This window comes from Lacerta agilis, chromosome 2, assembly GCF_009819535.1.
Source record: "Lacerta agilis isolate rLacAgi1 chromosome 2, rLacAgi1.pri, whole genome shotgun sequence".
NCBI classification, from domain to species: domain Eukaryota; kingdom Metazoa; phylum Chordata; class Lepidosauria; order Squamata; family Lacertidae; genus Lacerta; species Lacerta agilis.
Window position 1 is genome coordinate 50,515,891 of NC_046313.1, and position 21,355 is coordinate 50,537,245.

At 38.2% G+C, this 21,355-nt stretch overlaps 1 protein-coding gene across 1 annotated transcript in view; it reads right to left on the minus strand.

Moving 5' to 3' along the window:
• Nucleotides 1–21,355, minus strand: part of TCERG1 (transcription elongation regulator 1) — a 37,644-nt gene continuing 16,289 nt past the window's right edge. Inside the window, 12 exon segments of the mRNA XM_033139993.1 lie at nucleotides 1–1,161; nucleotides 2,483–2,583; nucleotides 2,744–2,827; nucleotides 3,824–4,003; nucleotides 6,089–6,271; nucleotides 7,352–7,516; nucleotides 12,977–13,127; nucleotides 15,341–15,459; nucleotides 16,778–16,867; nucleotides 18,300–18,427; nucleotides 18,772–18,872; nucleotides 20,165–20,326. Coding sequence (XP_032995884.1) covers nucleotides 960–1,161; nucleotides 2,483–2,583; nucleotides 2,744–2,827; nucleotides 3,824–4,003; nucleotides 6,089–6,271; nucleotides 7,352–7,516; nucleotides 12,977–13,127; nucleotides 15,341–15,459; nucleotides 16,778–16,867; nucleotides 18,300–18,427; nucleotides 18,772–18,872; nucleotides 20,165–20,326 — 1,666 coding nt within the window. The 3' untranslated portion in view covers nucleotides 1–959.

Below are 21,355 nucleotides of genomic sequence, written 5' to 3' on the forward strand. Positions count from 1 at the left end.
TATATAAAAAGGGTTGGTTTATTGTCGTTCAAATACGTAAACTGAACAATCCCAACATTTCAAAATTAAACTTTAGAAACACAAGTTTAACATTCAAAACAGGAATATAGTTTACAAGAAATACCCAGAAGGGAACTTCATATTCTAATCCAGAAGTTGGTAGAGATCACTTTATGGAAAATAAAAGTGTATTTGTACAACCGTGCTATCCTGGGGAACACACTTTTTCCTGTGCATTTCCAATTTACAGCAAAAACATTACCAGACTACTGGGCAAAGCAACTTGATTGTGCCTACTGGGGAGGACAAGGAGAGGGGGGAATCAAAGCAGGCCTGTGAACAAGATCAAATGGTGTTTATTCAATTTGGTCACTGCAAGGCTCATTCTCCTCTCATGCTGGATCTGACATTAATGGGGTTAGTCCTGATTTATATACAGGAAAGGCCACACATGAGTAGAGAATTAGGCCCTATATTTTCAGGTTCATGAAGGGGCATAATCTTACTGCGGTCTTCAGCAGTCAATAGTTTAATCATAAGAATGCCTGACCTTGGCTCTCCCATTAGGATATCTGCGGTATTTTTTGCCGTTCTTAACTTCAAACCACAAATATCAATCATCCCAAGGCTTTCACATGTAACACTGCCAAGAACGCCTCAAAATGCTACCAACATTCACACCTTGTACACAGATATCGCATTGTTCTAGGACCTAAAAATCACTGGAAATAGCTGCATGGTTAGAATATTTGTCAGTCATGCGACAAAGAGAAAAAGCATCGATAATGCAAATGTTCTCTCTGTATAGAGACTGCTTTATGTTCACAAATGTTGCTTTTCTCTCTGCTCCTTGGATGGTTTTTGCAATAGGTTCATGGTAATGTATACAATTAAACCTGACGATGGCTCATGCAATCTTCTTGACTTAACAGATATTCTTGTTCAAGAGTATGTCACAATTATTTTGTTGTTCGTCTTGTAGGCTCTGAAGCTGTGGGAGGTGGTGGGGGACCTCTGCGATCTAAGTCATCTACATAGGACACAATGAGTTTGCGTCTCTCCTCCGGCACACAGTCAAGTACCAGATAACGTTTGTCATTCTGTAATATCTTTTCGATATCCTTCAGGTGCTGGTCAGATTCCTGGATCAGCTTTTTGGATCTGCAATTAAGTGTAAGGGTCATCATTACCATTGGATGACTGGGTGCACCGCAGAAATGAACTGGAATCTTGGTGAAGATACTAGTGGACAGGTGTCCCAGTAACAATTCCACCCACCAAAATAAATCTCTCTTGACATTGCAATCAGGTAGGCCAAATGCTCAAAAGGACACAGAGACTGGGCTATCCTCTCACCTATAAGGTTGCCCCTTCAGGTCAGGGGTGAGGCAAAATGGCAGGGATGTGTGAATGTAAAAAATCTTGCACTGCCACTGCCTGTGCTGTATCTGTTCTGCAGGTAAACAGAAGACTTCAGTCTCAAGGGCTGCCAGTACCTTTTAAAATCAGCACTAATTAAACTATAAAAATGTAAAATAAGAAAAATGAGCACATTTCAAATTAAAACACTGCAGTTGAAGAACACCTGTAGAAAATGGATACCAATATCCCAGTTGTACTCCAGACCAACCAAAGATAAAAATGATTATTTACATTCATTTGAGATAGTGCTCTGTTTCAATGACAACAATAGCAATAATCAAATATAAGAGAATAAGCCTGAGTGGGGAGCTCATGCCATCAGTTTTTGAATAAACCTCCACTGGCCTACAAGAACTGTTGTTGTCGGTCCTTTCTTCATCTTCTTGGGGCTACTTAAAGAACCAAGAAGGAAAGGCGTAAGAGAATTCCAGCCTACAAAGCTAAGCTCCTCAAGTAGAGATCAGCAGAGATCACTAACAGCTGGAGGCAAATCTGCTACTTTGTTAGTTTGCAACTTTTTTCTTTTAATAGTTAATATTTTTGAAACTGCACTGAACACAGTTGGCAGAGGCTAACTGAGCTCAGCGACTCTTCATAATGCAGCAGCACAATGTAGAAGGAGTTGTGCTTCACTGTAAGAAATAGCGAATGATAATAATACAGGCTGTAGTATATAAACATTGTGGATTACAAAATGGTTTTGAGGAACTCTTCTGGACTTGGGGCAACTTTCTTCATGCAACACTCTTCTGCTAGGTCAGAAACAACCCTTATGGGAGTGGAAGAGCAGCTCTGGATCCAACCCAATCTGTTCACACTGCTAAGTAAAAATTCAGAACTATATTTGTGTACATAAAAATTAGCTTGGCACAGATATTCAATTTGAACAGCATCATCCCAAAAATCAAAATCCATGATTTAGAATACTTTCAAATTCACGGAAAGAACTGGTGGCAATCCATTTTTTTCCCTGTTTAAAAAATTGCTAAAGCTAACCAGATATTTGACATAAATATTAAAAGGTTGAAGAACCATCTCTGTGTTGCTTTTGAATACACACCTGTATGTTATAAATTTGGTCTCTTTCAAAAGCGTTCTGAAATCCGCTTTGGCTGTAATATATTTGTCTCTGATGTACTCTTCAAACTCTCTTTGCTTTTTCTGCATGAAAAGAAAGAAGCAAATTTGGACATCTCATCTCCATTACAACATAGATCTCCTAATGTCTGTTAGGGGCTGCTGAACAAAATATATGAGGGAGGAAATTGCTGTTGGTTTTATCACATGGGTAGTCTAGAATGCCCACTGTAAGGCTTCTTACCCTGTCACTGGAGGAGAATTTAATACACCTGGGATCTTCTTTAATTATTTTCTTTACTTCTTTCCATGTTGATGTTAAGGTAATCTTTTGAAATAGAAAAACAGAAATATTACAGGCTGGGGTAAGAAATGCAAACATGCAATACTTAGCTGCAATTTTTGCAAAGGATGGCCCCTTTGCAAAAAACCATAATCAGAGAAAAGCATCCAAAAGTAGACGAGGCTACTGCAAAGAAGCAAAAGACCTTCTATTCAGCAGATGTCCAGGGTGAAGGATCCACTCTCTCACAAACAGCCTAAAACAGGCTTCCTCAAACTTGGCCCTCCAGATGTTTTGAGACTACAATTTCCACCATCCCTGACCACTGGTCCTGCTAGCTAGGGATCATGGGAGTTGTAGGCCAAAAACATCTGGAGGGGCGAGTTAGAGGAAGCCTGGCCTATACTACTGCTGCACAACACAGGAAGTCTATTCAGCCTTGTGGGATGCCCTTTAATTGTGCTCAATTGTTAAGTGAGGGGAAGGAGATATAAAGGTGCTGACTGGCAGTTTTGGTATACTGTTACATTGTTTTCACTTTTGAACTCAATGCTACTTTTAAACAAGATTTGCATAATAAAATAAGTTGAGAAACTGAAGCCATTTAAATAGTGAGGTGTTTAACTTGGTAGACTATGAATCAATACGCACTACTAAATTGTTAACATTTATTCATGTAGGATCAAACCTATTCCCCACCCCACCAATAAGCATTTTTATATTTATCTGAGATCTGCTACCAACCATCAGACTGTGTCAAAAGGAATCAGAAAAATGTTTGCAAATCTCTCTCCACCCACTCAACATAGCTCAGATCTAGAAACTGGCACAATGTAAGAGTGGGCTTGAACAGACTATTTTTTAATTCAGCAAATACACATTTGCTAGGCAGACGTCAGTGGAAAATGAAACAACAGTAGAAAATACCAATTTAATCTCAATAATATTTAGCAGTAAGATATGTGTACACTGAGAAACAACAAAAACACACATAAAACTATGATGTTAGAACCCAAGAAAAATTGCAGAGCATCTGCTTACTGATGAAGTTTCATCTAGAAGTTGCCGGAAATGCTCTTTCTTTTTCTTTGTAAGTGCCTCAATGTGTTCGTTAAATAGTTTTTCCTTCTCTTCTCTTTCTAGAAGGGAGCCAGATTCCCACCGATGATCTTTTCGAAGTGTCCTTCTAGTATCGGACCATGACACATCTGAAGATCGCACCTAATGGAAGGAATAATTTCAATCACTACACAGCTTCATATACTTCAAAAAACTAAATTTGCATTAAGAGTATTACTATTATTACTCCATTTATTACTTGCCCTTCACTAGAAAGTCCCTGGGTGGGTTACAGGAATATTAAAAACAGCAATAAAAACAGTTTAAAACCAATTACAGTCACAACTAGACCGGGTTGTAAAAATATGTGTCAAGTGTCAAAGGAGTTCTCCATTACTTTGGTATAAATACATCTACCAAAGAGGGAGAAATATGTCGGCATTAATGTAAAAATCTTCCCAAGGTGGTCTCTTTTGCTATGTGGGTTGCCCCCCCCCCCCAAAAAAATAAGAAGCATGGATTTTGGCTGTGCTGAAGACAATACTTATACCTACAAGTTTCATGGAAACATTGAGCATTATCTAACTAAGTCATACTCAAGAGTAGCCCCACAAAAAAAAGAAAAAAAAAGAGTATTTGAAAGTAAAAGAACTTAGCTTAAAGAAAGATCACTGAGAGCCGGGGGGAAATGATCTGATCCATCAGGCAGGAGAGAAAAAACTGAGGAGACTGTGCCTGCCTCCCAGAGTTCTTTGTTCTCCTGCCTCCGTCACTTGAAGAGGAATAATACCCAACCCGGCGGCGGCAGCAGCGAGAGACCCCATTAGCTAAAGTGGTAACTCATGTTAAGAACAGTTTCAGTGGGATTCAGTAACTTAAGCCCTTTTATATTTGAGGTGTTGTCCATCGCGTCCATCTTGGATCGACTGTGCATGTCTGTGATCTCCAGACATGCACAGTCGATCCAAGATGGACGCGATGGACAACACCCCTCTCGACCGGAGCCAAAAGGTAAGCCTTTACAGCTCCCTGTATGGCGCAGCGCCGCGTTTTAAAGCTGCAACGAGCGAACAGCAATGCTGCTGTTCTCTCCCTGCAGCTTTAAAACGCGGCACGGCGAGGCTCCGGTGCGGGGGCGGAGTGGGATCGTGCCCGCCATTTTGGATGGCCGGGCGCGATGCATTAATTAAATTTTAATGCGTTCCTATGGGAAACGGTGCCTCGCAAGACGAAAATTCTTGCGGAACGAATTAATTTTGTCTTGCGAGGCACCACTGTACTTATTTATCGAATCAAGGTTCATCAACCAGGATTTGGCTGTGTTTAGAATAAACCAGTAAGTGAGAATACGACTCCTCGTACCAAGATGAGGAATATAATGAAATACAGAGAAACTCTTTTAGCCACAGGAAATAAACTGCTGTGTGATTTGACGGAAGTCAAAACCAAAACCAAAAAATAAGCAAATGGAACCCATCCCAGAAAAGCCAGTACCTCAGCAGAGAAATGGCACCCTGGGAAGTCTTTCTTAGTTATTTACTTTACTGTTTATATTCTTTGAATTTTTTCCATTTTCATATTGTATTTATTTTTGTACCTGTTGTGTGTGTGTGTGTGTTTTTCTTTTTCTGTCTTTATTTCTGCCAGATGTATGTATGCTTTGCTTTTGTTTTGTACAGTGGTACCTCGCTAGACGAATGCCTCGCTAGACGAAAGGCATTTGCTAGCGAAAGGCTGTCTCGCAAGACGAATTTTCCAATGGGCTTGCCTCGCAAGACGAAAAATTTTCGCGATCCCCCCCCCCGTCAAACTGCTCTTCCCCCGTTGGTGCTTCGCAAGATGAAATTTTCGCTATACGACAGCACTCGCAGAACGAATTAATTTCGTCTTGCGAGGCACCACTGTATTTGCATAATAAATCAATAAAATAAAATATTTGTTTTTAAAAAAAGTGATATGATACTGCTGTAAAATGGAGATGGAGCCCAAGTCATGTTCATTAATTTCTATGAGTATCTAAGCAAAACCTAGTTGAATACCACCCAATTATTACACTGGCCAATGGAAAAAAGGGGGGGGGAGGAAAGATGGATAATTTAGCTCTTCTGAAATCGTAGGACTTTAGGGAAGGCATCTATACTCACATCAGTCTCTTATGGGATTAAAATCAACAGGAAACAAATTAATGTGTTCTCTATACACAAGTGCATACTTGACCTTGTTAATTTCAACACATAGGAACCTCACCATATCAGATAGGAGAGCTTTGAAATTCTGAATGGCCTCTTCTCGTTTGTGCTGCTCTCGTTCTCTATCAATCTCCTTTGTCTGTTCAGAGCGAGCTTTCTGAACTTCTCTCTCTCGTTCACGCAAACTTGCTTCAATGCGAGCCTGTCTTTCCAGTTCTTTTTCTTTTTCAGAGTCCACATTCTGAAATGGAAGCCAAAATACACATTACATTCTGCTTAGCCTAGCTACGAATTTTAACACAAAATGAACTCAAGAAATAAAACTAATAAAGCAAATAAATGCAGCTAGTTTAAAATATGATCCATTAAACTGCTGCTGCTAGTGTAAGGTTTCAATTAAAACTTTTAAGAATGTTTGTTAACTATAGTTATCACAGCTCCGATGGGCTACACAAATTAGACCCAGACAAACGAAAGACAATGAGTTGTATCCAACTGGTGTAGCTCCGTTAATGAAGTGGAATCAACGCAATTCCTCTCCAGCAGCACCCCACCCCCTCCCATGATATTACAAGGTTTCCTTAATTCTGTACAGCATATAGGGAAAGGGGGGAGAATTCCCAACCATCAGCTTAAAACCTGTTCTGTGGCTGGAAGGCTTTGCTGGAACAAAGAACCTTTCATCAGTGGAGGGAGACCAACTGGATGCAACCCAACCCACTGCATACTAAAAGATGTGATAAGACTACCTTCAAAATCACAACTGCTGAGTGAAGAATAAATCAGGGCTAGGATTCAAGTAAGTTCATGACTAGTTCTACGTGTTCAAGCAGACTCTGGTCTTGTACTGGCAAAACACCCCAAGGACTTTCAAAAAGGAGTGGCGAAAGTCCAACATTTCATTGGGCATAGTGAAGTCATTTGGAATACCTAAAACATCCTCGGGGCCACCATACTCCACTCCCTTCTCCTGCCTCCAAGAATTTGTCAGGAAAATAGGATGGCTATTGGTCCAAAACTCCCCCTAATCCCTCTATCATCAATCTGCAGAATCTTATGGACCCTAGGATGCTTGTCCAGATTGTGCTCTTGTTCTTTTTTATATTATATATATATATATCATGTGTCACCTCAAGGTGTTTAATAAGGCTAAATAAATAAATAAATAAATAAGGACCCCAATCTGAAACTATGGGGCAATTCCTACCACTGCTAAGAAAACTGATTTATGCTAGTGTGGGGTATTTCAAAGTCTATTATCAATTCCTTCATCACTGAAATACTATGAACATGGAAGCAACTTCATTAGCAACACACGTACTTTGGCTATTTTCTCAATGTACTGCTTAAAAAGATCCTCCCTTTGTGAAGAGCTATCCACAGCTTTGTAACGAGGGTCAGTCTCTACTTTGTCCTTCACTTTGCTCCAGCGAGACTGACTGTCCAAGTGGTGATTAGATAACAGTTCAAAGAAGTCCATTTTGATCTATATTTCAAAACATAAGACAAAAGGAAGAAAAAGGGAACAAAAGAAGTCACTTCGACTTCTGAATGCTTGCAGTGTAATTTAGAAATAAAAAGAAGCAGACTCACCGTACAGCAAAAACTATTTTAACTTAATAGATTCAAAACTAGATGAGTCCATTAGAATACTAAACTTTAAATTTAATCCACTGGCATTTTGAAAGAGATATTTGAATATATATATACAGAAGCATTCAAAATGCAATGTGACTAATTCCTTTAAGGATACTGCAGTCATGAAAGTCTTAGGACATTACCTAAAGAGGGTGCTTACACATGTGGAAGAGAACCACCTCAATTTTTAGGGCTTTCTTCAGAAGTTCCTACTATAGCAGTTCTAATCTGCTCTTCCACTTAAAAAGTGTGCATCATATACACAACTGGTATTGCTCCTGCAGAAACTGCACAGGAAACCCAGAATGTAAATATGGGACTAGTCCTCATATTTATTGAAACTGTCCTCTACATGCATGGTAGGGAAACACAAATGTGTAGTGCGCACCATGGGACATAAGTGTTTATTTGTGCAATCCTTCCACCTTAAGGAAGTGTGTGCATGCAGTCTAAGTCCACACCACTTATAAAGAGAGCCTGCTTTGATAAGTAGTCCAGAGCTCTAGAACATGTGTGTAAACTGTACTTTTGGATTCTAGCCATGGTATAATCCACCGAAGATAGTTGGTTCACAGAAGCAATGCTTGGTGGGCTACACCCTTAGATTTCTCATTGCACTTTTAAGTACCAACTCACTGAATTAAGGAATAGAATCATAGAATAAAGTATCAATATTTATATGTGAGCATAAAAATGGGCAAGTTAATGTTCCAAGGACAGCATTGGTAGCAGCTAGCAATGGATAATGATTTCAAAACTTGGTATGAAGGGCACAATTAAGTTTCATACAAAATAGTAAGAAGTTGTCCAAACATATCTGACTAAATGCAAGCATAAATCATAATAGTAGAATTCAGTCTACAATGAAATGTTTCATGAAACAATTCTCCCTTCCATATAAACAAATGCAGCAAAATATAAACATCATTTCTCTTTCCTTCCCCCTCTCTCCCAAGTTATTTTTTTCTGTTGGCTTCCCTTGGAAATTCTGGAATTTTCTTAATTTTATGTATGACAGAGATGTCATTGCAGAGCCTTTGGTAGAGTCACATGTACTGTCACCTGGACGGGTAAAATCACGTAACAAGGCACAGTAGCACATCATAATCTGTTTGGATGAATCAACTTCTCATGTTGTTGTGGCAGTGAAAACCCACCTCTTCAGGAGTTGTGATAGCATCAACAGTGGTTTGTGCATGTATGTGGGAGAAGTGGAGTGTCCTCCAGGTGGTGATGCTGCACAGAGAGGTGGCAAGACTGGAGCAGCTCCAGGTTGGTGGCAGCTCCACAGTTGCACTGCCAACCTGGAACTCTGCTGAACTCATTCCCTTCCAGTTATTCTAGCACTGCCACCAGGAGGGTGCTTCTCCACAGCACCTCTGCCCCATGCATGGCTGCTAGATAGTAGGAGTACAATTGCTGCAATCACATGGGAAGATGCTTCACACAAACAATTTATGCTCACACGTAATCAGGCCTCTGACCATTAAGAAACCTTTTACCAGTTATCTTATCTTTCTGAATTGGCCAAGGGGTCAAGTTTATCACTTTAAGAGCATTCACAGCTTCTTTCTGAGATTAGAGAGATCATAGTTATTTTAGCTCTAGAACAGATAGTATTCAATTGTACGTCAGGCTATATTATAAATCTTAACTCCCACCCCGCAAACCCAAATCATGCACGCAGAGGGTGTTACCTGCAACCCCAAGTCTTAATGCATTATAGCACACCAAATCCCAATGACTTAAGTATGATTAACATTGCAGCTTGATGCAGATGTGCCTTACCAGCCAATTAAAACTTGCATTCTAGCTTCCTTCAATTATTAATTACTACATAAAAATAATGCTAATAGTCTGTAGATCTCCCTCAACACTTATGTTTGGATCTTGGCACAGTATTATGCAAGGACAATGAATTTTTTAAAGTCCAAGGCAAATAAAATCATGAAAAGGCTGCACAACACTGTGTAGAGCAATTTCTCTCTCCACCAATGGCAGATCTATCAGTAGTATTTAAGAAGATATTCAGTAACCTTATAGCTATTTTTTAATGTTATCTGTTATTCCAAAAATGAACTTAAGCATAGCATGCAACTAGTATCAAAACAGAAAGCTTTCTAAGCCAGATATATGAAAACAACACTTATGAAATTATAAACAAAATGTGTTTCTGTGGAAATCTTTAAAGTAAGGGTAATTGTATAGGAACACCTAATCGATTATTGCTATTTTTCTACTGTACACAAAGCTAATCTTCAAGCCATAATTTAACTGGGATTCATTTAGAAGGCTTCAGAACATTACAACACAAAGAAGGTACAGTTACAAACCTGCCTGACATCTACACAGCATCATAGCTGTCAACTCCCCCCCCCCCCCTTTTAAGGGAAATTCCCTTATTCTGAATAGGATTCCTCACAAGAAAAGGGAAAAGTTGACAGCTATGCACAGCATGTACCCGTCTCTCTAGAAACCAGCAGCTGCCCTGCTTTTTCTAACTTGAAAGCCAGCATGATCTTACCACCTAGTGCTGCAGGAACATACAGTATTCCAACTAAAGGCAACCCTTCCACGGTCTTTTCTACCAAAACCAGCCAATCCATTCTCCTAATATTTTAATATAATTATAGGGTTTAGGAAACATGCATGTTTTCTGGTTTCATACAGTGGAGAGAACACCACATTTTACTTGAAAACTGTCACCCTTCAGGAAAAGTAAAGTAGAAAATGAAAAGTGTAAATTCAAGATTATAGATACTAAATCCATAAATGCATTAACAAAACTGTACCTGTCCATCTATTCTGGCTTAATTTTTAATTTTTTTAAATGGACATGGTAGCTGTGGGGTCACTGAAGTTTTTCTGGGGAAAAGGAAGGGAGGCAGAATTGTTTAGTTACAAGGTACTGACCTGGCAACATTCAGCTTAGTTAGACATTACTGAGCGGAGCTATATAATACACTTCTGAAAGATGAAACTCCTCAATTTAGTTGATGTGCCTTACATCTCTTCCTTCAGCATAAGAATTTAGTCCTAAGGGAACTTTGCTATCTTCTCTCTTTAATTTCACTAAACAAGTGAACCACAGAGTTGGAAGATGCCAAAACAAACAAAACCCAAATCACTTACTTTAAAGGTTTGTGGGAAATCATAAAATTATAGTATTAAATTAGAGATAGAGAACCTGAAGCCTTACAGATATTGTTTAACTCCAACACCCATTACCCCAGCCAGCAATGATAGGAACTGGAGTCCAACAAAATCTGGAGGGCCACAGGTTTCTCTGCCCCTGCATTAAACCTTTTTTTTTGGGAAGAGAAGAACTGGCTGAGAAAGCTTCACTTAACACTTTAAGCATATTTTAAATCAACTTTTATGTTTCTTGCAGAATCAAAAAAGCATGTATGGCTGAAAATACTTTGCTTTTATTTAGGAGGATTTTTCTCCTCTTTTTGCAGTTTACACATTCTGGGCACAACTCTCATCACTTCACAAGGAAAAAACTGAAAAAAATGTAAAGTACCGGAACTGCGGGAGGCTAAAGTCACCACACAGAGATACCAATTCTTTCCTCACTAGGGAATCCCATAATACTTTGCGTGTCAGTGATTGACAGCTGTCAGACTGAACTGATTGACAGGCCGCACAGCACAAAACTGTAAAATCTATCCACTTGTTACAAAACAGAATACATAAAATGGTTACAAGAGGCTTTGGGAGAAAAGAAATAATTAGTTTCAGATGCAAAGATAAACACATTTATTTAACACAAAATCTTGTTTGATGTAACTCATGCAACATAAAATAATTTACTTATTAACTATTCATTTTGATAATGGCTAAGATGCAACAATAATGTTTAAGCCATGATTACAGATTAAAACAAGTAATAATAATAATAATAATAATAATAATAATAATAATAATATTTATTATTTGTACCCCGCCCATCTGGCTGGATTTCCCCAGCCACTCTGGGCGGCTTCCAACAAAAATCAGATACAGTAGTAGAGTGCAATTTAGGCTAGTTCTAGGTTATACATGTTCACCTCTAGAAAGCTAATCATTCTGGTGCATATAGATGTACCATAGAGTTTAAGGGCACAATCCTGTACATATCTATCAGAAGTTCCATTGAGTACAATGGGGCTCACTGTCAGGAAAGTGGGTAGAGGACTGCAGCCTATGAGACTGAGCAGTGCATCAAGTAGTGGGTGGGTTGAATCTCATGCCTAGTATGAGTGGCCTTATGTAAGTCACTTGCCTTTATTTTCAGTTCCCTAAGGGGTTCCATCAAATGCAAGTGTGGAACAGATGCTTGCTCACACAATAGGGCAGCAGGGGGGAAGTGAAATACCCAATACGTGGGTGGAAGTCTGCTCGGACAATGTTGGATCCTACCCAAAGGATTTTCTGATTATTATTATTTTGCAATATTAAGATTTCTGCATTTCAGCTGTGAATGTTTTCCATTCCTATACGACAGGTAACTTTTGCCTGAAAGTTTTGCCTCTATCTATAGTACATATTGAAAGGAATTTATATTCGCTTCACTTAAGGAGTATGTAAGGAAACAGAAATACCAGAAATGATTAGGTTTCAAAGGTGTATACAAAGACACTGAAGAAAGTTGCTGCATATTTTGATGCTAACGCTTGTTGAAGATACTTTGTAGCATCCACCTTCCCCAGTGATGTGCACTTTGTCTCTTGTATTGACAGTGCAGACAAATGACATTTGAAATTCATTAATCTTTCATAGGCGACCTTTAATTCTGATAAGTAGTCATGCTAAGATACATTTACTGGAAGATTAAAAAAGCACTGAAGTGTTAGCATTTTGAAATTTGCCCACAAATAGTTCTCAAATCCTGCTTGCATCACTGACAGGATGGGTATGTAATGGTCTGCTTGGAGTTTTCCAGTCAGACATTTGTCCCGCCCCCTATATATATATATATATATATATATATATATATATATATATATATATATATATACCGGTATATATATATATATATATATCTAGGATTTTAAAACCTAGATACGAATTTGGAAGAAAATTGTAGTACATTTTCTAGAACATTAAACTTATTCCAAATTTAGAAGAAAAAAAGAGTAAAATGACCAACCCCACACCTCCAAATAAGACACATGGTCAAATGCTTAAACTGGGGGGGGGGAGAGAAACAAAAGGAAAAAATAAATTGGGGGAGGGGGTGAAGAGCAAATCTAGAAGACTAGCATGGGCCCTTCCCTAATCCTCCCATTATGCTATTTTCACATCCTTGATATAAAAATCTTACCTTCTCTCCTCTGGTCTTCGAATCTTCTTTTTCCTTCTTTCTTGCTGCTGTGATAAACTCATTAAACAAGGCTTCCCGGTCTTTCATTTTTTCAATTGCTTTGAATCGCGAGTCTTTAGCATGCTTGGCTGCAAATTCACTAAAAGTAGTTCTGTAACAAAATGGCAAGTGTACTGATTTGGCAGGGCTTTCTTCGACGGAAAATATATTCAAAAGCACAGCTGTGTTTTGGTTCTGTTGGAATACATACACTAAGCACCAATATATTGGTATCCATAAAGTTTGTCTTTTTTGTTTTTTAGAAAGTTGACATGAACCAGCTAAAACTTTTTTTAAAAAATTGCACACACTGAATGCAGTTCTTCACATATAACATAATCCTTGCAGAACACAAATTCCATTGTCAATCTGTCCTGATACTTCATGATTATGCAATGTAAATTTAACAATGCTCTTTTGCCCCCAACTCTGCCAGAAATAGAACTGGCATGGCACAAAAATCCAGATTATTTTAATACTGTGAGCAAGGACAGTAGTGTCTGAAGGGTTCCCCACCCTTTCTCCCTGCAGTTTTAATTATTAACAGTACTCTCACCTCCAGGGCCAGATTCCAAATCTCAGATGTGCAGTAGATATAGTACTGCCACTTACCTCGAAAAAAACAAACACTACTGTGCTTTTTCCAAGATCTGATGCTAATCTGGCCCCAGGTTTACGTGAGACATTATAATCCTACGAATGTTTTCATCTCAGCATGGAAATAATTAGACTTGGGAAATCCCGCCTAATGTTGCTGTAGGGTAAATTAAAACAAGAGAATAATTGGGTAGCTTGTTCAACTGACTAGAAGTGAATGTAAACCTAAACTAAAAAAAGCGAACTGCAAAAGCAAGACTGGACATGGATTCCTGAGCACACAAAGCACAAATATGATTTTTAAGGAATGCAAACTTCCAAATGGGCACTGTTACCTTGGATTAAAAAAGGGAAATTAGTTAACAAGACATGCAGGTCCTTTGGAGACTGGTTTTAGTCAACAGTGGGTAAAGAAGGCAAACATCATATATAAATGATATATACTTCTGTGTCCTTTGGTGTGCAAAAAGTAGTAAGGAACAATTAAGGCTAGGTAAGGAAAATGGTTACACTAACAAAGCAATTATTTTCAAGCTCAGTACTGTTCAACAAAGATGGCCAACCTGAATCCCTTGACCTTATTCTATGTGGCCCACAGCCTGATTTCAAAAGCTCTTTGCAAGCAATCATTTCAGACTGCTGGCAAGAGTGACTCGTCACTTCCTGACAGTCTGCTGGACAGGCAGGAAAGGGGAGAGAGAGAAAAGGGAGCATCAGAAAGAGAAAAAATGTGGTCCCACCCACCCACTGGATCTGGCCCCGCCCACATCCAGCATATGGCCTCCAACCGATTACTCCTGGGGAATGCGATCCCTGACAGAAAAATGGTTGCCCACACCTGCCTAATAAGTGTGTTTAGGGTAACCATTTGTAGACATCAAGTTAATTCAAGCAAAGTAGCACAACTTCTGAAGAAACATTTGGGTGTTTCACTGCTTTTTACTGAAACCACATTATTAACCTAAAGCAGACAAACATGTAATGCAAAGTAATTCTACCTAGTTTACGCAAAAAGAAATACTCAAGTCTTTAAAGGAAATGATAACTACATACTGTCAAACAATATATTGGCAATGTCTTGCTTACAATGTAACTGAACTATGGAAACTTATTTGGTCATTATAAATAATATAAAATTATTATTATTATTTACTTATTCAATTTGTATACCGTCTTTTATCCTTAGATCTCAGTGTGGTTCATAACCTAAAATTATGAAGCTAAGTAGAGAGTATCCACCTGGTCCTTTCCCCATGCTGACTATGGAATAGCTTATGGAAACTTGCCTGTCATAGCTAGGGCCCATATGCATATGTACTTTGCTTAAGTGGAACAGATAGCTTTTAAAAGTACTGCTCAAAGTCACAAACAATTCTGGTACTAATATGTTTCATATTTACATAATGCTGGAAAAAAGTAGAAGTTCCCTATTATATTCTATACTTAATACATTAATGTTAGTGTTTTCACAGCTAATCAAGATGAGGAAACCTACAGATTGGAGGACATGGCTTGTGAACATTTAGGGCAAATAAATCCATCTTCCACACCATGCCAAGCATTTGGGATTGCTTCATATCCTGAAACAGCCAGTGTCATAAAATTTGGATTAAATGACAGTAAACATGCAGAGGATAGTACTGGACTTCGAGTAAAACCAAGTCTAGCAGTATACAGTACCTGAAAAAAAAGGTTTACAATTATTTATGTAGGAGGAAATATTCTTACCTGGGATTAATCTTCGCTTCTTCCATCATTTTCTTGAAATCTTCCTTAGCCTGCATTATTTTATTTTTCTTCTCTTTGCGCTCTTCTTCTGCCCTGGTTTTCACATACTGATCAAATACCTACAGAAACACCAGAGTATACCATTTGGAGCATTATCACCCTGTAAGTGGAGAGAACTCCAAAGGACAAGTCAAAGGCTAGGATGCATCAATTGCAGTAATATGAGAAGTTACCATATATGACCCCCAGAGTATTACTTCACTAAGCTTGGACTCACTGAAATATTCCTCTCTATAAGGACTTTTATGTAAAGCCATTCAACATAAATTTTAACACTGTTCTTTAGGGCAGCAAGTAACAATCACACCAGCAACAGTACCTAACATACAGAGTGGCTGGGGGGACCTGGCCAGATGGGCGGGGTACAAATAATAAAATTATTATTATTATTAACGTAAAATAGTTGGACGCTTAGGAACTGCTTCCATCAGGATGAATTTCTGTATTTTTAAATTGCACAGAGGTCTTCAGTAGACAATGGTATGTCCTTTGATATGTCATCACTCATGCTGGGATCAAGCCCATCTTGAACAATGTGGCATGGAACAAGAGGGTCCTGCAGCTCAAGCAGCCAGGAGGGGAGGTGAAGAGAGGTATTGCCGAAGGTACTGCTACATACGGAGACAGTGACATATTCTTCTCTATCAAAGCCAAAAAGTGTAATTCTCACTAAGAGAAGCTAATATGTAAGAGAAGCTATCAGAAAAGAGACAGCTCTTTTTTCTTTCATACCTCATAGCCAGCATTTAAGAATGCTCAATAACCCTAGAAACACTTTTGTGGCAATAGTAATGCATTCAAATTATCATCTATTCATGAGGAAACAGTATCCACACTTATCACTGGTTAGGATAGGAGAAAAAGCTCCATTTAACATGGGGCTATATGTGCGTGATTTAATATGAGACATACAGCTGACCACCTTGGTTCAGAAACTGGTGGTTCTACGAAGTATCAACTTCTAAATAATCACTCTGGAGATGAAGAAATTAAAACAGAGTATACAATAAATCCTGATTGTTCCCTTTTGCAAATTTTACATTTCCCATTTATTTTCATCTTTTGTGGTAAAAGATTTCACACAAGGAATACACTGGGTCTGAATATATATTCAGGGTTTCTTTGTCAAATACTCCTATTAATATTTTTATACAATTCTCTGTGACAATTATGCTTTGCGGGTGTGGGGCTTCGTATCTAAACATACATTTGAGTTTGAAGTTTTCATTTCCCTATAGAAGTTGTCAAGTTCTTTTTCTTAAGAAATACCTGGAACCTTACCCTTTTCCCACCCCATTCCCTAAACTTTTGTCTGAAACTCCAGATAATCACAGAATTCACAGACCAGTTATGTTTACCTGTAGGCCTTTATTTTACCTGTTTTCTTTCTTTAGGGTTAAGAAGCAGGTAGCGGGGATCAAAAACTATCTTGTGTAGCTCCTTCTCCCAAGTAGAAAATGCAGAAACCTTTTTTTAAAAAATAGAAAGGGGGTGGAAGTGGAACAGAGAAAAGTGCTGATTTTCATAGCAATTAAATTCACCCAAAGACAAGCAAGTCGTGCTATTTTGCTTGAAACCTACGGGACATCTGTTAGAGAAGAGCCATAACTGAAACCCTTACAGCAGTTTCATCACTAATAGATGACAAGCTCCAGGAGGTCAGCATTGCAAATTTCCACACTAATTGGCTCCAAAAACGTCTACATAATTACACAGAACTAACACACATCTAATTACTCATTAAAATAGCCACTACTGTGTGACATTTAAAAATTGCCACATCAAAAGGCAGCCTTGAAGTTCTCTACTCTGACTTCCTATGCTGCCTGCATAGCTCTTTTTCTAAATGATCCAATGTCTCCCCCGCCCACTGCCACTCCAAATAAACCCGAAGGTTTTGCATAGAAATCGACTCTGGAGCACTATTAAAAAGACAGCTTAACAAGGCAAACTTATGACATTTCATGGAAACTGCATTGGAAAATCACACTGAAAGCTGATATTCTTTACTCTAATAAGAGAATTTTGAAATCAATTGCAAACATATGCACCATTCTCTTGTCCCACCCATACCAAGGCTCCAGGAATGGCAATGATAGTTGCCAAAAATGCTCCACTGCCCTAAACTGCCCCTGAAAAAGACAACTGTTGTGGGCTTCATTTTGCATGAAAGGAACATGTTACCGAAACCCATAATTTATCTTCAGAAAATACACATAGGTAACAGACACTCTTCAAATGTGAAGCTATCGTAGTATAAGGATTTGAACAGAAGCCCAATTTATCCAACTCCCCAAATTAAGATTATGCACCCACCCAACCAGTTGTGTGCAACAATCCTACATTGAGGAACTTCAACAGATGAATAGGTGTTTGAGAATGTGTGTGTGTTTCCCAATGGCATTTACATAATGTGCACAATAATTTTATCTTTGACCAGTTATTCTGCACATCTGCCTTCTGAACAATCAAACAACAACAAATTATCAAAGCATGGGATATCCTTATCATTAGCACCCTTACAGAGTTGGAATATCTTATTAGTATACAGATTACTACGAGAGGCAGTGAAGGATAGGCGTGCCTGGCGTGCTCTGGTCCATGGGGTCACGAAGAGTCGGACACGACTGAACGACTGAACAACAATACAGATAACCAATATCCTTCAATCCTAACGACAGTATGCAGGAATAACTTGTCAGTGAAAGAAGAACAATATAAGAACTAACAGATTTTTCCATTATTTGGGCTAAAATGTCAGTGTAATCAGGAAACACCGAGGTGTTCCAGTCCTATTTCTTTTCCCGATCTGATTTAGGGATGCAATATTGCAGGATAATTGTCACCAAAAAATTAGTCTGCAACATTCTAACGAACTTAATATAATAATAGTTCTGACCCCTCTTTCAAGTAGCATGTCCTTGAACTGTTTCATTCGTGCTTCCAGCGGGACAATTGCTCTCTCTCGAGCAGCTTTAATTTCAGCTTCCATGGCAGCCTCCTTCTCTGAATCAATGTCTTTGTTTCCTCCTTCCTATGAAAGTGAAGGTATATAAGACTCCATTAAAAAAAAATACAATTAAATCTTTAGCTTACATCACTTTGGTAACATATGTTCAGGGTGGATTCCATTCAATGCACAGTGGAACCAGAGACAATTTAACTTGGCCCGATACCCCCCAAACAATTAATTTAAAAATATGATTGAACATACAACAATACTTTGGGCATACTGCAGACAAGCAATCTCGCTCAGTATGGTGACTACAAAAGCCACTGTGCAGTGTTACTTTCCACATTGAAAGAGCTGAGCCCCAGTTCAGACTTAAAAACTTTAAAGCTCAGAAATTATGCAGTCTATCCTTTCATACACAACTACTTCCGCTTCTTTGCTTTAATAGGTTCATCATCATTTGTTTCATCTAGCATTTCATGCTCTTCTTTACTGTAAGAGAGGCCTCTATTAGCATCCCTATAGGTACAGTTCAGGGGGGAAAAACACCACTTATATTCGCTTGTTGTCTACATAAAGGTAAAGAATGCATCTCATGTTAATTTTAAGACATGCAAAGTTACTCTATGGATACACATTAGAATCTCAATAGAGAATGCAATATTCCGCTTTGAGGTTTTCCCCCACAATCAATAGGTATATTAATTTTATGAAATAAAATTAAATAACAAATAACATACATACCAGCCTCAGAAGCAGAGGCTCAAATCAGATGGAACAGCCAGTTATGGCTTGGTGTTAAATCTTAATTGTTATTATTTATAAATTTTATATTCCACCCTTCCTCCCAAAGGAACGCAGTGCAGCAAACACATAAGCGACACATTGAAATTTTTTTAAAAAAAAAAATCTGTGAAATATTGAGCCAGACTGAACCATGTAGTTCAGGAATGACAACCGTAGTTATTCTTGTGGAATGCTAGGACTCTGTTACAATGCGAGTGCTGCAGTCAGCAAGGTTCTGAAATTATTTGCGCCATGGCTCGCTATGCCCAAGCTTCTTGGTAAGACTGCAATGTATTTTGTGAGGTGTGTATGTATATATATATATATATATATATATATATACAGAATAAAAAGCACTTCAGTATTCCAATTGTTTACAATGGAAATCTCACTAAACCTTTAGCACCATCCAACCAAAAAGGCCAAATCAGCTCATAGATGTGATGAACCACTGCCTGGTTTCCAGCTGCATCTCCAACATCACAGAAGGGGATCCTTCCCAGACCACTAGCCATGTTTCCCTAACTTTGTTCTACATGCTGGTGGATTTAAAGTAGAGGGAATTGTTGAGTGAACCAATGGGAGATATCAATATAGAGGACCTGCACTTTCTAAGATTATGTAAATATTCACATTACTGAATACAGTGGTACCTCGGGTTAAGTACTTAATTCGTTCCGGAGGTCTGTTCTTAACCTGAAGCACCACTTAGCTAATGGGACCTTCTGCTGCTGCTGCGCCGCCAGAGCACAATTTCTGTTCTTAAGCGGAGTTCTTAACCTGAAGCGTACTTAAACCTGAAGCATACTTAACCCGAGGTACCACTGTATATGCTTAGCTTACTTTTAGCCATAAAAAATGAAATCATGCATTGATCAATAACTTTTTCCAGTGCAGTTCTCTCTTGTTTCTAGATAAGCACAAAATATCTCTTGCTCAGAATAAGCACAAAAATTGTACCTGTAAGTGTATTCAAAATTGCAAATAACCAAGGACAAATAGGAAGAATACTGTTTTACTCTTACTTTGTTTTTTCACATTCATCTATTCCTTTTTTGTGAGGAGGCTCCTGAATAATTTTATCCACATCTGCTCTTCCAATTAAGTCATCTGGTCTGTCCCACATAGACAGACGTGTGGTAGGGTTGTAAAAGAAAACCCTCTCATCACCTGTCCACACCACACACCTACAGAAAAGCCACAATCAATCAATGGTTTATCAATACTCTATCAAAGTTTGTTTAACCTATAAGCATGCTTTCAGTTAATAAAATACAGAAGTCCCAATGCCTATGTCACGTGCTCTTAAATTCCATAAAACAACACTGTCCTAAGCATGCTTGCTCATAAATAAGCAATATTGTATTCAGTGGGCTTATTCCCAGATAAATGTGCTTAAGATTATAGCCAAGATTAACAGCACTTAATTGTACCTGTCTGTACTAGAATGTTTTATAAAAAGAAAGTAGACTTACAATATACGATCACTGCTAACTGCTGGTCAATCTCTCACAAAAATACCAGTAATGTAAAGCCTATTTTTTCTTTATTCAACATGAAATGTATAATATAAGCCTACTGCTAACGTTATTGATTGATAAAATCATTGTAAATCTAACATTAATTTTATATTAGAAATAAACAAGGAATAAAATGTTCACTATGATTAGAACAGTGTTTTTCAACCACTGTTCCGCGGCACACTAGTGTGCCGCGAGATGTTGCCTGGTGTGCTGTGGGAAAAATTGAAATCAGCTTTGTGTTCAGCCAAAAGACCCAGGTTGCACACTGAATAAAGTATTTATAATTTTTCATATTTCTGTTTACTTACTATTTCATAATTAAGTAATTATAAAATACTTTCTTTGTGTTTATTTGATTCCTATTCAAGAGAATTACTTTATATATAGTCAATATAGGCACAGAGTTAAATTTTTTAACATTTTCTAATGGTGGTGTGCCTCGTGATTTTTTTCATGAAACAAGTGTGCCTTTGCCCAAAAAAGGTTGAAAAACACTGGATTAGAATGCACAGATTTAAAAGTAGTACTTATATATTCACAGTTACAGATAGGCAGCCATGTTGGTCTGCCGTAGTCGAAACAAAATAAAAAAAATCCTTCCAGTAGCACCTTAGAGACCAACTAAGTTTGTTAATGGTACTATCTGAAGAAGTGTGCATGCACACAAAAGCTCATACCAATAACAAACTTAGT